General features: G+C 38.1%; 1 protein-coding gene across 1 annotated transcript in view; it reads right to left on the reverse strand.

Moving 5' to 3' along the window:
- The window catches only part of CNGB3 (cyclic nucleotide gated channel subunit beta 3), a 157,643-nt gene extending 142,966 nt beyond the window's left edge, over positions 1 to 14,677 (reverse strand). Inside the window, exons 1-2 of the mRNA XM_081496818.1 lie at positions 14,567 to 14,677; positions 10,537 to 10,618 (exon numbers count right to left, since the gene is read on the reverse strand). Of these exons, the coding sequence (XP_081352944.1) occupies positions 10,537 to 10,618; positions 14,567 to 14,677 (193 nt within the window). The remainder of the gene's footprint in view (positions 1 to 10,536; positions 10,619 to 14,566) is intronic.
- Between the last annotated feature and the right edge of the window lie 396 nt (positions 14,678 to 15,073).

A 15,073-nucleotide genomic window follows, 5' to 3' on the forward strand; every position in this document is an offset into this window, starting at 1 on the left:
GTTAGATGAAGTCCTTGAATCTGGTCAGAGGTTCGAGTTCCTCCAGGGAGCCGTAACATGCTAAAAAGTCCTGAAGCGATGTTTACATTAAGGCAGATTTTGTTTTAACATGCATCTTCATAAGTAAAGAAATGAATAACAGCAAACAAAAAAGAACACATCCATATAAGGTAGCTTTAGTGCTGTGTCAGAATCAGCTCTGGTACTTTCTCAATGTCATGCTTGATTTCCAGGACATTTTGTTGGGAATAATTCATCTGGAAAATACATTTTATGTATAGGTATTAAGGAAAGTGGTGATTTACTGGTGCTAGGTACCGAATAGAGAGCTCTAATCCTTACATCACTAATTCTCTGGGTGACTCTAGATAAGTCCCATTTCTATAACAGTTTCCTCATCCATAAAATGAGAAATACTTTTGTCATGGGGATTTCTGTGAGGATTAGATAAAGACTGCATTCGAGAAAAATGCAATATAAATACAAAGTGTTCCATCAGCCAGACTACGATAAAATTATCTTAAAAAAATATATCTATATTAACTCCTTCATGTCTGCACAGCATTAAGGTGTGTGGGGTATACAGGAATTTTGTTTACTGGAAAGGATTCCAGGGATTTGGAAAGCAGAATGCGATTTCCTATATTTTTTAGTAGAAAGAAGCCTAAAAACAGAGTTCGATGTAACTGAATTATGCAAATATATTTAAATCATTCAAGCTACAAAAAATGAGCAAAAACACCCATCCAATTCACATTGGTTACAGTCTCATGTTTTTAGTTTAAAAAAAAAATAGATGGAAACTGAGGTGTTTGATCCTAGTCTGCTCTTCTGTTTGATATTTAAAACAGTATGATTTCTCCGCCTAACTTGTTCTTTTAGCCAATACGGCCCCCCACTTCCGCTACCTCATAGGCAAGAATAGTTCCTGAGGGCGCTCAGAGCCGGGCACGCGAGAGAAGAAGGTGGCCGTCCACGCGAGAGAAGAAGGTGGCCGTCCACGCGAGAGAAGAAGGTGGCCGTCCACAGCAGCCGGGTGACGGCCCTGTTGTAATGGAGGCTGCGCACTGAGAACAACGGCTATTATCTGAGTCAGGCAGACCACTGTCTCTGGACTCTGGACCAGGAAATGAATAGATGGCGGGAGAGCAGTCCAGAGGAGCTACGCAGACAGGAACACAGCAGTCTTGAGAACTGAAGCCATGTTGACCGTGAACAAGAGTCAGAGAAGGCAATTAGCCCCTAGGACTGCTTCTGTCCCCGGAGTGCTTTTTCAGTTCCAGTTATCCACAAGTTTTCTTACAATGAGCCCTTGCCACCCAAGGTGCCGTGATTACACCTCTCTCTGTTGCCAGCCCAGCATGGTTGGGACTATTCTTCCTCATTTCAAACCATAAAAGATACGGTATTTATTTATTTATTTTTCTAGACTAAATTTTCAGAAATTTCACATGCCAAGTTTATTCATTTCTCATTTCTTTTGTCCACAACTACATTAGGTATCGTTTTTGAAAGAATATTCCTTAGTGAGTTCTATAATTCTAGTTATATACTATATAAGACTATTTCTTTTCAGATGAAGCAGAGAAATATGCTTGGAGCAATTTTGATAAAAATTTCATTCATTTTTTGTTGTTGTTGTAGTTTCTATATTCCCACCTTACCTTTAGCTGGTGAATAGGACTGACAGTCACAGAGAATGGACTATAATGCTGAAATTAACCATAGTAGTTCCTCTTCTGGATGCCAGTGAAGCTGCTCTTGCATGGGGAATTTACTGATACTTATAAATTAAATTTCAGTAGATAGTCTGTCTATTTTCCTATTCCACATAAGACAAGTTAAATTGTATAAGTCAATTGTTACTGCCAAGGACTGAAGAGTGGTTTTAGTTGCTCAGTCGTGTCTGACTCTTTGCAACCACATAGACCATAGCTGGCAGGCTCCTCTGTCCATGGAATTCTCCAGGCAAGAATACTGGAGTGGGTAGCCATTCCATTCTCCAGGGGATCTTCTGGACCCAGGGATCGAACCCAGGTCTCTTGCATTGCAGGCAGATTCTTTTCAGTCTGAGCCACCCAGGAACCCAAAGAAGGGTCTCTTGTTTAAACAAGCTAGGATTTTCCCTCTTTTTTGGGTCTATATTTTAAAAAATTAACATGCTTTATTTTTTAGAGTAGTTTTAGCTCTCAGTTCAGTTCAGTTGTTCAGTCGTGTCCAACTCTTTGCGACCCCATGAATCGCAGCACGCCAGGCCTCCCTGTCCATCACCAACTCCTGGAGTTTACCCAAACTTATGTCCATCGAGTCGGTGATGCCATCCAGCCATCTCATCCTCTGTCGTCCCCTTCTCCTTCTGCCCCCAATCCTTCCCAGAATCAGGGTATTTTCCAATGAGTCAACTCTTCGCATGAGGTAGCCAAAGTATTGGAGTTTCAGCTTCAACATCAGTCCTTCCAGTGAACACCCAGGACTGATGTACTTTAGGATGGACTGGTTGGATCTCATTGCAGTCCAGGGGACTCTCAAGAGTTCTGGCTCTAGAGCTGTTTTTATCTCTGTGGATATCTGTTCAAACTGTTAATAAGAATCGGCTGAGATGCAGGCTAGGCCAGTTTGGAGAGATGGAGGGAGCTGGCAAGGCCTGGGGTGCTCTGCAGACCTGCACTGTGCTGGGCCTGGAGCCTGGGATCTTGGCTGTGAGAGCTGTTTGGCCCAGAAGGTTCGGGGGGATCCCACAGCTGTAGTCAGTTGGCAGCATAAACTTTGGGCTGAAAGGCACGAGTGGCGAGGAAGGGAAGGATAAGAGGAGAACCAAAAGCATCTTGTCGAGGGCTGTCAATGTCCACAGGTCTGAGCAACATGGAGAACCTACACGTGGGTTAGAGGCCACAGGATGGTAGTATGGGTTAAACTTGACAAGAATTCAGTTTTTCCTTCAATGATTTAAAAAGGGGAATATGTAAACATTGAAAAGTCAACGTTTAAAAACCGGGACATTTCAAGCTAAGATTTGTCTTTGCAGTCTCTCTAGACTGGAGATGGAATGTCTGGCAGCATGTGACCCATATCCCTATGTGGCAGCATCTGGTAGGAGTCACCTGGCATTGGGGCTCTTAGGATAGGGCATGTGCAATCCTCATTTACACGACCTGACTTCTGTCAACACTGGAATTTACAAGCCTCAACGCTCAATGCTTTACATATATTGCTTAAATTTATACCCACAACCTAGTCGTGACAGTATTATCCTTATTTTTTACATGAGCAAGCTCTGAGTCAGAGATGTTTAATATCTTGACTAAGGTCACAGAAAAACTAGTAAGTAGCAGAATTATAATTTAAATATAGAAAAACTAGTAAGTAGCAGAATTATAATTTGAATTCAGGAGTGTCAAACTCTGAAATCAATCCCCTTTCTAGAATAAAATACTGCCTTCAGTATTAATTGGATGATTGTCTGGACAGAAAAACATCTTTTTAATTGTGACTTTTAAAAATATGGAGTATTTTGAAGCCATATGTGTCAGTTTTCTATTGCTACAGCAAATTACCACAAATGTAGTGGCTTAAAACAACAGAGATTTTGTAAGTCAGAACTTTAAGACAGACTGTGTTCTTTCTGGAGGTTTTAGGAGAGAATCTGCTTCCTCGTCTTTCCCAGCTTGTAGAGGCTGCCTGTACACCTTGGCTCAGGGTCCCTTCCCACATGTTCATAATACATCAATGCAGCCTCTGCTTCCATCATCCCATCCCCTTCTTCAGCTTTTGGCCCTCTTGCTTTCTACTTGTAAAGACCCTTTGACTACATTGAGGTCCCCTGGATAACTCAGAATAATATTCCCGTTCTCAAGATCCTTAACGTAATCACATCAGCAATTTTCTTCCATGTAAGGTAAGAAATTCATAGGCTTTGGGGGTTTGGGTTTGGACATCTTTGAGGGGGGTATTATTCAGCCTACCACATCATACTAGCTATGGGCACCTAACTTCCACACAACAGAGTCACTTTATATCATACATGTGTGTATGATGAATCCAGGTCTGCTGGATGGTCTGCAGACCTGCACTGTGCTGGACCATTCAGCATCATGAATCATGAGGTAAGTTATTTACATATTCTCTTCTGGTACCAAAACATTTATTTAAAGAACATTTTAATGTAATATAAATGAAGTGTAATCCTAAGAAAGGTGATTGTAATCAAAAGAGGACTTTAGTAAGTTATCTTTATTTGAATCCAAAATATATTGCATTCTTCATTTCCATGGCAGATATAAATTAAACCATGCTCGGCAGAAGATAAGAGTTCTACAATCAGAAATCAACATCTGCAGATATTATGACGTTGCACCTGCATGTTTTGAAGTGAAGAACACAAAAATACCAACCATGTGTAAGATGCTACCTTTAAGCAGTAATAATTTTGCTTTTACTTTTTCAAAACAAAGTATCTGTTATTCATATTAAAATTTTTGAAGACATGCTTAGTTTGCAAATTTAAATGATGCTGTTTTTCTCCTTCCTACTCAAATAGCTCCTCTGTTAAATGAAGCTTCCACAAAGAGTTTTTACTACCAATCATGAAAATTAAGCTTAGAATACACTTTGAATCAAATATAATAAGAATAAGAATACACTTATAATCCTGAAGATGTGATCCTTGGTTTCATGCCATTAAGTTTATATTTTTATGTCAGAACTACAGATTTGAGGCCATTACTATTACAAAATAACTCATACTATTAAAATCTCATCAAAAAACAAAGTACTTAGAAATGAACCTGACCAAGGAGGTGAAAGACTTATATGCTAAAAACCATAAAACATTGATAAAGGAAACAGAGTGATTTAAAGAAATGGAAAGATATCTCATACTGTTTGATTTAAAGAATTAACATTATTAAAATGGCCATGCTACCCAAAGCAATCTATAAATTTAATGTGATTTCTATCAAATTACCATGAATTTTTCACAGAACTAGAATGAATAATTCTAAAATTTATATGGAATCATATAAATATAAGAGATGCAGAATTGCCAAAGCAATCTTGAGGAAAAAAAACAAAGCAAGAGGCATAACTCTCCCAGGTTTTAGACAATCTTACAAAACTACAGCAATCAAAATAGCATCATATTGGCACAAAAACAGTCATGCAGATCAACAGAACAAAGAGATCCCAGAAATAAACCCACACACCTATGGTCAGTTAATCCTTCCAGAAAAGAGGCAAGAATATACAATGAAAAAAGACAGTCTCTTCAGCAAGTAGTGCTGGGAAAGTTGGATAGCTGTGTGTAAATCAATGAAGTAAGCATATCTCTTCACATCATAATCAAAACTAAACTCAAAGTGGCTTAAAGACTCAAACATACAGCATGACAGTATAAAACTCCTAGAAGAGAACCTAGGCAGAACATTCCCTGACATAAATCATGCCAGTGTTTTCTTAGGTCAGGCTCCCAAGGAAATAGAAATAAAAGCAAAAAGAAACAAATGAGACCAAATCAAATTTATAAACTTTTCCACAGCAAAGGAAACCATAAGAAATGAAAAGATAGCCTACAGACTGGGAAAAAATACTTGCAAATGATGTGACTGACAAGGACTTAATTTCCAAAATATACAAATAACTCATAGAACTCAATAAGAAAAAATGAGCAACCCAATCAAAAAAATAGACTGAAGGCCTAAATAAACATTTCCTCAAAGAAGACATACAGATAGCCAGTGAAAGTGAAAGTTGCTCAGTCATGTCCAGCTCTTTGCAACCCCACGCAATTTTCCAGGCCAGAATACTGGAGTGGGGAGCCTTTCCCTTCTCCAGGTCCAAACAGAAACAGACTTACAGACATGGAAAACAAACTCAAGTTTACGAAAGGGGTGAGGGTGTGGAGGAGGGATAAATCAGAAGTTTGGGATTAGTAGATACAAGGTACTATACATAAAGTAGGTAACAAACAAGGTCCTATGGTATGGAACAGGGAACTATCTTCAATATCCTGTGATAAACCATAATGGAAAAGAATATGCAAAAAAATGTGTGTATATATACATATATACAATCTATGTATAACTGAGCTTCCCTGGTGGCTCAGACGGTAAAGTGTCTGCCTACATTGCGGGAGACCCGGGTTCAGTCCCTGGGTTGGGAAGATCTCCTGGAGAAGGAAATGGCAACCCACTCCAGTATTCTTGCCTGGAAAATTTCATGGATGGAGGAACCTGGTGGGCTACAGTCTGTGGGGTCGCAAAGAGTCGGACACGACTGAGCGACTTCACTTTCACTTTCATATGTAACTGAATCACTTTTCTGCAAACCAGAAACTAACGCAACATTGTATATCAATATACTTCAATAAAAAACTAAAAAAGGTGATAATAAAACAGAATTATAGTTGAATCATCTTGAATCAATTGAGTCATGTTGACAGTTTTGTGGGTTTTTTCTTCCTTTGGCTTATGTAGATTTGATTTCTACTGTAGGGTGTTTCTCTCTCCCTCAATACCTCCCTTTGTTAACCACAGTTCAATGTAGGCAGTGAAAATTCTTATATGATCTACAGAAAAACCTTCTATTCCTTTTGAAAAAAATTGAAGATTAAATCATTGCTAAGAAGATGTCAAGTGCTGAAGTGGGTATGGAGAAAGGGGAACCCTCCTACATTGTTGGTGGGGATGGAAGTTGATGTAGCCACTGTGGAAAGCAGAATGGAGGTGACTCAGAAAGCTAAAAATAGAATTAACAAATGATTCAGCAATCCCTCTCCTGGGCATGTATCCAGACATAACTATAATTCAAAAATATACACACACCTCCATGTTCATAGCAGCATTATTCACAATAGCCAAGACATGGAAAAATCCTAAATGTCTACTGACAGATGAATGCATAAAGAAGATGTGACACATATATACAATGAAATACTATGCAGCCATAAAAATGAAAGATGCCATTTGAAGTGACATGGATGCAACTCCGGGAGTTGGTGATGGGCAGGAAAACCTGGCACGCTGCAGTCCATGGGGTCGCAAAGAGTCGGACACCACTGAGTGACTGAACTGAACTGGATGCAACTACAGATTATCATACTAAGTGAGATAAGTGAGAAAGAGAAAGACAAACCCCATATGGTATCACTTATATGTGGAATCTAAATTACGGCACAAATAAACCCATCTATGAAACAGAAATGGAATCAGGGACACAGAGAATAGACTGGGGGTTGCCAAGAGGGAGAGAGTGGGAGAGGGCTGGTGAGAGTCGGGGACCAGCAGATGCAGACTAGCACATGTAGAATGGACAAGCAATAAGGTCCAGCTGTAGGGTGGCTTTTTAGAAAAGATGTGCAGGGACTTCCCTGCTGGTCCAGTGGCTAAGACTCTGTGCTCCCAAAGCAGGGGGCCTAGGTCAATCCGTCGTCAGGGAAGTAGATCCCACATGCTGCAGACAGACCAGGTGCAGTCAAATAAATAAAAAAAAATTAAAAAAAAAAAAAAAGAAAAAGGTCCAGCTGTATAGCACAGGGAACGATATTCAATATCCTGTAATAAACCATAGTGAAAAATAACATGAAAAAGAATGTGTGCATGTTTGTAACTGAGTCACTGCTGTACAGCAGTAGTTAATAGAACATTAAAGCAACTGTATTTCAATTAAAAAGAAAGCGACAACAGGAATCTGAGACTACAAGCATAGATAGCTATTTCAAGCAGTCTTACTCTAAAGGAGGACGTGGGAATGAGGGAAGAGTCAGAGAGGAATTAGGATCGAGAGAGGGGTCTTTTGGTTGAAGTTTTGTTTTTATTAAGGTGTTAGGGAAATTAAATAAATAGTCTTGTTTAGGCTTCAGAGACAAAGCAGAGTGGGCCTCTGACCTTGCTTCTAACCTGCCTGGACACTGCCCAGACTGGGAGTGACTGGGAGTGACTGTCTGCTGGGAGTGCAAGATTTAAGCCCCATAGATAAGGTGGGGGAGGAGTTTTGAGATTGTTGAGCCTTCGGAGGGGACCTGGTCAACCAGGCCCCAGGCTTAGCAACATTCTAAGTTTTACATGACAAAACCAACGTGAAACCAGAGCTGCAAACTGGTCACAGATCGATGCTGAAGTCAGTGTGCGTCCTGGGATTATAAACGGGAACCCCAAACTGCAGTCTTTGAAGTCTCACCCACCGTGGACTCGCTGCCTGGGACTCTTTCCCAGCTGGGACTCCAGATGTGCTGGACTTCCCAGCGCTGATTGAGTCTGGATGTTGGTCAAAACCCAGTTTGGTGATGTATTCTCTGTTCTTTCTGTTTCTCTTTTTGTTTAATGCTAGTATGTTGAAAGTAAGCTAGATAGTTCTCTAACAAATGTTTGTATTATTTATTTGTAGATGAATGGCTTATTTTGTTAAAAACTCTGAACCTGAGACGAAAGTGAAAACTTTCAGCAAAACAACAGATGGGAGGGAAAAAAATGTCAAGAACACATTTTTTTTTTTTAATTATATCCTCTTTGTATAGGAGACTTACTATCTGTGGAAATTTTATATATGTGAACTTTTATCAGAAATAGAGTCTTATGCTTATTAAATGTTTCCCTTTCAGTGACACATCATAGTAAATATTTTAAATCAAATGATCTAACAATTGAAGAGTCTAGCTTTAATAGTGAGTTAGGAGGTGATATTAAACTACATTCATGTTGAAAAACATTGCAGAACATTAACTTTTTTTTTCTTTCTTCTTAGGTAAGTAAATGGTAAATGCTGACTGTTTGAGAAACACTGTTTTTTTGTTATCTTGGAGGAGATGAAAATGCAAAAGAATGATGACAAAATAGCTGATTTCTATAGAGAAAGTAAGTATTCTCTTCATTCTAATAAGAACAATAAAAATCTAGAACTATACTTCAAAATAAATAAATAAACAAAATCAATAAAACTAGAGACATAATGAGAATAGAAATATGACAGTTATAAAAATAGATTTTTATTCTTATAATGTTACCTTTCAAACTAGGAACATATTATTTTCCTCTAGTCATTCAAGATTATTCTACATTTTTCTGTTAAATTGTTGTTTTCTTCACATAGGCTCTTTGTCTTTCTCTTAAGTAAGAGCAGTCAGATATAATGGGACCACTTCTTCAGCTTTTGAGTGTGTCGATATTACTTTGGAGTAATTTGTTTACTTACAACCTTTCTTGCGATTGTTTATTTACAATCTTGTTTGTAATTTTCATGTGCTTCTTATCTTTCCTGTTTATAGACAGGAATTTTGGCTAGTGAAAACTCAATTGTGCCTCAGCCCCAAAATTTACTCTAGTAAAACTAGAGAATTGTTAAAAATTATCATAGATAGGCCTTTGTCTATTATATGAAAAGCTGACATTTACTCTAGTTTTATAACAATAATTGTGCTACTATTTAACAGTAGCATATTCTGCTCTAGTGATTCCTCTGTCACTTTTGTGTTTTTCGGGTAAAAGCATTCCTACTCAGGACAACAGGAGAGAAGGGCTGGAAAGAGGGACTGGGGATAGATTTCATCAGATCCTACAAAGTCAGGTGGAGTCATGTAGATTTCATCCTGCAGGCAACATTGAGGCACTTAAGGTTCTTTAGAAGAGACTAGCAGAGATGAGAGATCAAAATAGTGATTAATTTTGAAAAAGTAATCTGCTAATGCTGTTGAGGCTGAACAACAAGGAGAGAGATTGGGTGAAACAGAACTCTAATCAGAGGAGATCACTTAGGGGCTGGGAGTCATGCAGGCATGAGCTGCTAATAAGGATGGTTATTGGTGTTGGGATTGGACAGGAATGAAGTGGGTTTGAGAGCCCTCATGAAAGAAGATTTGGTGGCTAATTTTCTTTATAGGGCAGCCTAGATAGAGGAATAAAACATCAATTAGGTTTTGAGCCCAGGAGACTGAAAAAAAGAAAAAAAGATAGACCAGGAATAGAAATAAGTCAGGAGAGGGAGCTTATTTGAAGGAGAAGATAAGGAATTCAATTTTAGTCATGCTTTCTTTGAGATGGCCATAGAACATTCAGGTATATTTGTCCAGTGGTTACTCAGAAAATATTGAACAGGGTCTTAAAAAAGAAATTTGTCTGATATGAATTTAGAATCATCAAATTAGAAATGAATGTGGTAGCCTTAGGAGTAGACAAGATTTCTAGAGGAGAGAGTCGGCAGGGGAACACAGAACTTTACACATGCACAATTCACATCCATTTTATTGTTTCCATAACACTTATCTGAAAAACTATTTGCTGTATTAACATAAACTTGACCCAAATTATTTGTCACTGTATCTCTAACTCACAGACCAGTGCCTGGCATGTGATAGGTGAAAAAGAAGACATCTATTAAATAAATGACTGAATGAAGAAATGATTTTTGTAAATATCCATATCTTCACATTGTCTCAAGCATCACCCTAGGTAATATCTAGTCAAGGAATAGGGCTTCATCAGACAATACATGTCAGAGAAGTATACTTTTTACTTTTTAGTTTTTTTTCCTACAAATTTGGGTCCTTACCTTGGATTTTGGTCTGTGACTCTTCAGCTGAGACTGGAGGCATCTTGGTTTTGAGAGATTTCTTTTCATTTTTGTTTTCTCCCTTTGAGGAAAAAAAATAGAGACTATACATGTAATTTTGAACAGTGATGTTGGGGAAGACTCTCGAGAGTCCCTTGGACTGCAAAGAAATCCAACCAGTCCATCCGAAAGGAAATCAGTCCTGAATATTCATTGGGAGGATTGATGCTAAAGCTGAAACTCCAATATTTTGGCACCTGATGTGAAGAACTGACTCATTTGAAAAGACCCTGATGCTGGGAAAGATTGAAGGCAGGAGGAGAAGGGGACAACAGAGGATGAAATGGTTGGATGGCATCACTGACTCGATGGACAGGAGTTTGAGTAAACTCCGGGAGTTGGTGACAGACAGGGAGGCCTGGCGTGCTGCAGTCCGTGGGGTCACAAAGAGTCAGACACAACTGAGCAACTGAACCGAACTGAACATGTGATTTTACATAAAAATGAAGTTTAATGTAAAATATAAGAGTTTTTCATTTCATTATCAAGCCAATCATCAAAACTGATCACTTGTTTATGATATACTAAAAATGATAGTTCTTGCACTTAGATGAACATTCCTGACTCTACTATTGGATGATCAGCTTCAACTTCAGCAGTTTGTGGCCACAGTCTGTTTTTGTCGGTGTGGTTGCTGTTTCTCCCTGACACACGTTTCTCACAATTCTGGTTCTCACTTCCCGTAGTCTGAACATTGGTTCTGGGCTAAGTCTTTAGTGATAGAACGTAAAATTATGGAGAGAAGAAAGCACTTTGGTGCCTTACTCATAGCTCTCTTCTTTTTCCCCTCCATGATTTCATTTGCCTCTACCTCATCATTCATCTGAACACTTAAGCTTTCCTTTGAAATGTACATATATCTCACTGGATGTGGCCGGGGCATACCTGAAGATTTTCCTATGGGGACGGAGTGAAACAAGAGATAAGGTTAAAGCATAGAAAAACGGGCTCCCAAGCTGCTCCCAGCCTTGCAGGGGGAATAAACACACACAAATGTAACTGACACGAAATGTGATAGGTCTTGAGAAAATGTTTGTGGACCCTAGAGGCGGGGCCAAAGGTGGAGTGGTCAGTTCTACTGGAGTGGAAGGGAAAGGATGGACACTGTTAGAGAGAAAGTGACTCTTGAATTTACAAATCAAGATGAGATTTTTGTTTTCCAGATGGACAAGGCATGGAGAATACTCCAGACAGAGGATGCATGTTTAGCAAAAGCCTAAGGTGTATGTTGGAGAAGGAAATGATAACCCACTCCAGTACTCTTGCCTGAAAAATCCCATGGGAGGAGCTTGGTAGGCTACAGTCCATGGGGTCGCAAAGAGTTGGACACGACTGTGTGACTTTGCTTCACTTATTTTACTTCAAGGTGTATGTAGGTGAAGGGAGACCACAGAAATGCTCAGAAGGGGAAAAGTATGAGGATGTGAGGCTAATGAAGAAGGAAGGGAGCTTGAGTCTTATAAACCTTGATATGAAACTTCACATTACTTTTAGACACTGTGTGTCAGACGTATTTTAAACTGAAAAGTAAATGAATTAGATGATTTAATTTCAGCCTTGTAATGACACATGTGTTAGGCAAGGCAGCTATTATTATTCTTATATTATTGAATAAGGAATTGATTAACTTCCCAGAAAAGTATGGATCTCTGGATAGATTATGAAATAGTGACAAAGCCTTCTGACTTCAATCAAGTACTTTTATATCATATTATTTATTAACATTTTCATCATAGTTTTATGTGTACATAAATATAAATTTATGTGAATAATGTCTTATTCTAGAGTATGAGAGAGAGTTTGGACAAGTGTGAATTTGCAATTTTTGATTTAATGGCTATTTACAAATCTGAATTATCTGTGATATTTTGGTTTGTGAATTAACTGTTTAAATGATGCTTAAAATACAATGCAAATTGATTTATTCATTCCTAGATGTTTTCTTATAGGACTCAAATAATCTATTTGTATTTCAGAAACGTATTGCTTAAATGTCATTTTAAAAGGTTATATTCTGTAGAGGAAAATAGGGGTTTAACTTTGTGTGAATTTTAACATTTAGCACCGTTGAAACTGGAGAAAAAACTATTCCTTTTACTGACATGTTATTGGAAAGAGTAGACACAAATAATTCCCTAATGTGACTTTTAAGATATGTGATGCTAGCAGAATTCCTGATGAGCATCCATAAATTATGGCCGTCAGAATGGCACAGAATGAGTAAGAGCACTTCTACCTGGGTCTACTCTAAATAGCCCTCCAGTATTAATGTTTCTGAAGGAAAGACAACTCTTTAAGGAGTTCCTGAATTTTTGGTTTTTTTGCCTTGTTTCTAGCATCTCTTTTTTTTTCCCTGTAGGTTAAGCATTTGGAAAAGTTGATTCAACTACTATTTCTCCTGTTCTGCAGCAACATAACCTAATGATTTAGCTCTCAGGCACTAAAATCAGACAGAACAGGGCTCCAATTCAGAGTCTGCAATTTGTCAGTTGTGTGTAAATAGCAAATTATAACAGGGCCCGTGGGTTTTGTGAGTATTCAATACAATAGTGCTTGAAAAGGGATAGCACTTTGTTTGGCACATAGTAATTCCTGTTAGCTATTATGTTCTCCAAGAGAACAATGTATTAGCTATTTTTGTATGTGCTCTGTGGGAAAATAATCATGATAGCTGGCAAGCTGGCAAACATCGCTGTAATGAGTTTCCCAGAGAGAAACACAACAGGGCTATCTGAAGGGAAGAGTACCCAGCTCAACATTTGTGATAGTCTGTAATTTTTTAAACATATAAATAACTCTTAAAGTGTGAGATTATTTATTATGACACACGAATTAGAAAGAAGTCAAGGACAGGACACTCTCATAAAGCCATGCTAAGCACCTTCTCTCCGCTGCAAAAACAGTCAGTGTTAATCAGAAAAGGAAGGCAAATTTTCCAGGGCTAACATTAAGCAATCTTGATATTTTATATACTCTAAGCTCATTTAAACCTGAATCATTAGACCATGCTATGCCAGTTCCTGAGGTAACTTCCTGTTTGTACTTGACATCTTTCATCCAGTTCTCTTAGATGAGAAAATAATTCTTGCTTTAAAGATCTTATGTTGTGATTTTAGGTAAAGCTAATGAGTAATCCATGAAAATTGTTCTATAGATAGCTGTAAGTGAATGTTGATCATATGATTATCATTTGGACTTAAATCTGGCTTAAGTATACAAATGATTAATAATGGTAATAATAATTGCCCTACTATATTCTTTATCTGTACTGTCTCTAGTTTGTATACCAAGGCTACAAAGCAGGTATGTCTTTATTTTAAAGATGAACAGACTTAGAACTTAAGAAAATATTTTTCCAGAGCATGGTTTCTCCACTTTGGTAATATTAAACTGTTAAACTGGATAATTCTATGTTGCAAAGGGCTCTCCTGTACATTCTAAAATATATAGCAGCATCTCTGGCCTTTCCCCTTTAGATGCCAGTAACTTCCTACCCTTGAACCGTGACAACAGAAAATATCTTCAAATATTGATAGCTGTCCTCAGTGAAAACTACTCCTTATTGAGAATTTCTAGTCTAGAGAAACCACTGTTAAAATATAGTTTACTAAGACCAGGATGTTCGACCTTCTCTGTTGGAAATAGATCATATAACATGCTTAATACAAAAAAAAAATACTTGAGAAATGATTTCATTTTGGATGATGGCAGAAGTGAAAATCAACAAAGAGAAGTCTTACTTGGTGTTTCCAAATTGTAATAGAGTCTTCTACGCATTAGTCCATTTTAAAGCCAATATATGCAGTATATATAAAATGATGGGGATAAACCCTAAAAACGAACAGTCCATGACTTAGTCGGTAGCAGGTAAAACTGCAGAGAAATTACATATCCCAGTGTTTATGAAATTCCCTCTCCCAGTCAAGAAATGATGTGAATCAGGAGTGATTTAGGGACCCGGGGCGCGTACCTGTCTCGTGGCTTGCCGCGGCTCGCTGCTTGGATCAGGATCCTGTTTATTCTCATTGCCTCCTTCACTAGGCTTCACCTTGTTGAATTTTATTGTCAGTGATTTAAACATCTCTGAGGTGGTTCTGAAAACTTCTGCTTTATGACTCTGTGTCTCGAGGTAGAGAAATGTACTTCGGTTTTCATTAGCAGACAAGCCAATTAGTTGTTTAATCAGGATTTTGTTCTGGTTAATTCCTAGAGGCAACTCTCTAGCTAGTCAGGGCTTTGGCTTAAAAGCAGCAAATTACTTCTTCTTGGGTGATTTAAATTCTGTTTATGAGCTTCAGAGAGTCAAAATACCCTCGTGAATAATTTAGAAGTGAGAATTAAACAAAACTTCATTGTTGATTTAAATGGTTATTTAAATGTGGGCACATTGCCCATTGGTTTATTTTTCTTTCTTTCTTTGTAATTACCCACCTACCTATCTCCATCTATTGGATATTTGTTAAAATAATACATGCAA

This window comes from Giraffa tippelskirchi, chromosome 6 (assembly GCF_054371585.1).
Source record: "Giraffa tippelskirchi isolate mGirTip1 chromosome 6, T2T-mGirTip1v1.2.pri, whole genome shotgun sequence".
NCBI classification, from domain to species: domain Eukaryota; kingdom Metazoa; phylum Chordata; class Mammalia; order Artiodactyla; family Giraffidae; genus Giraffa; species Giraffa tippelskirchi.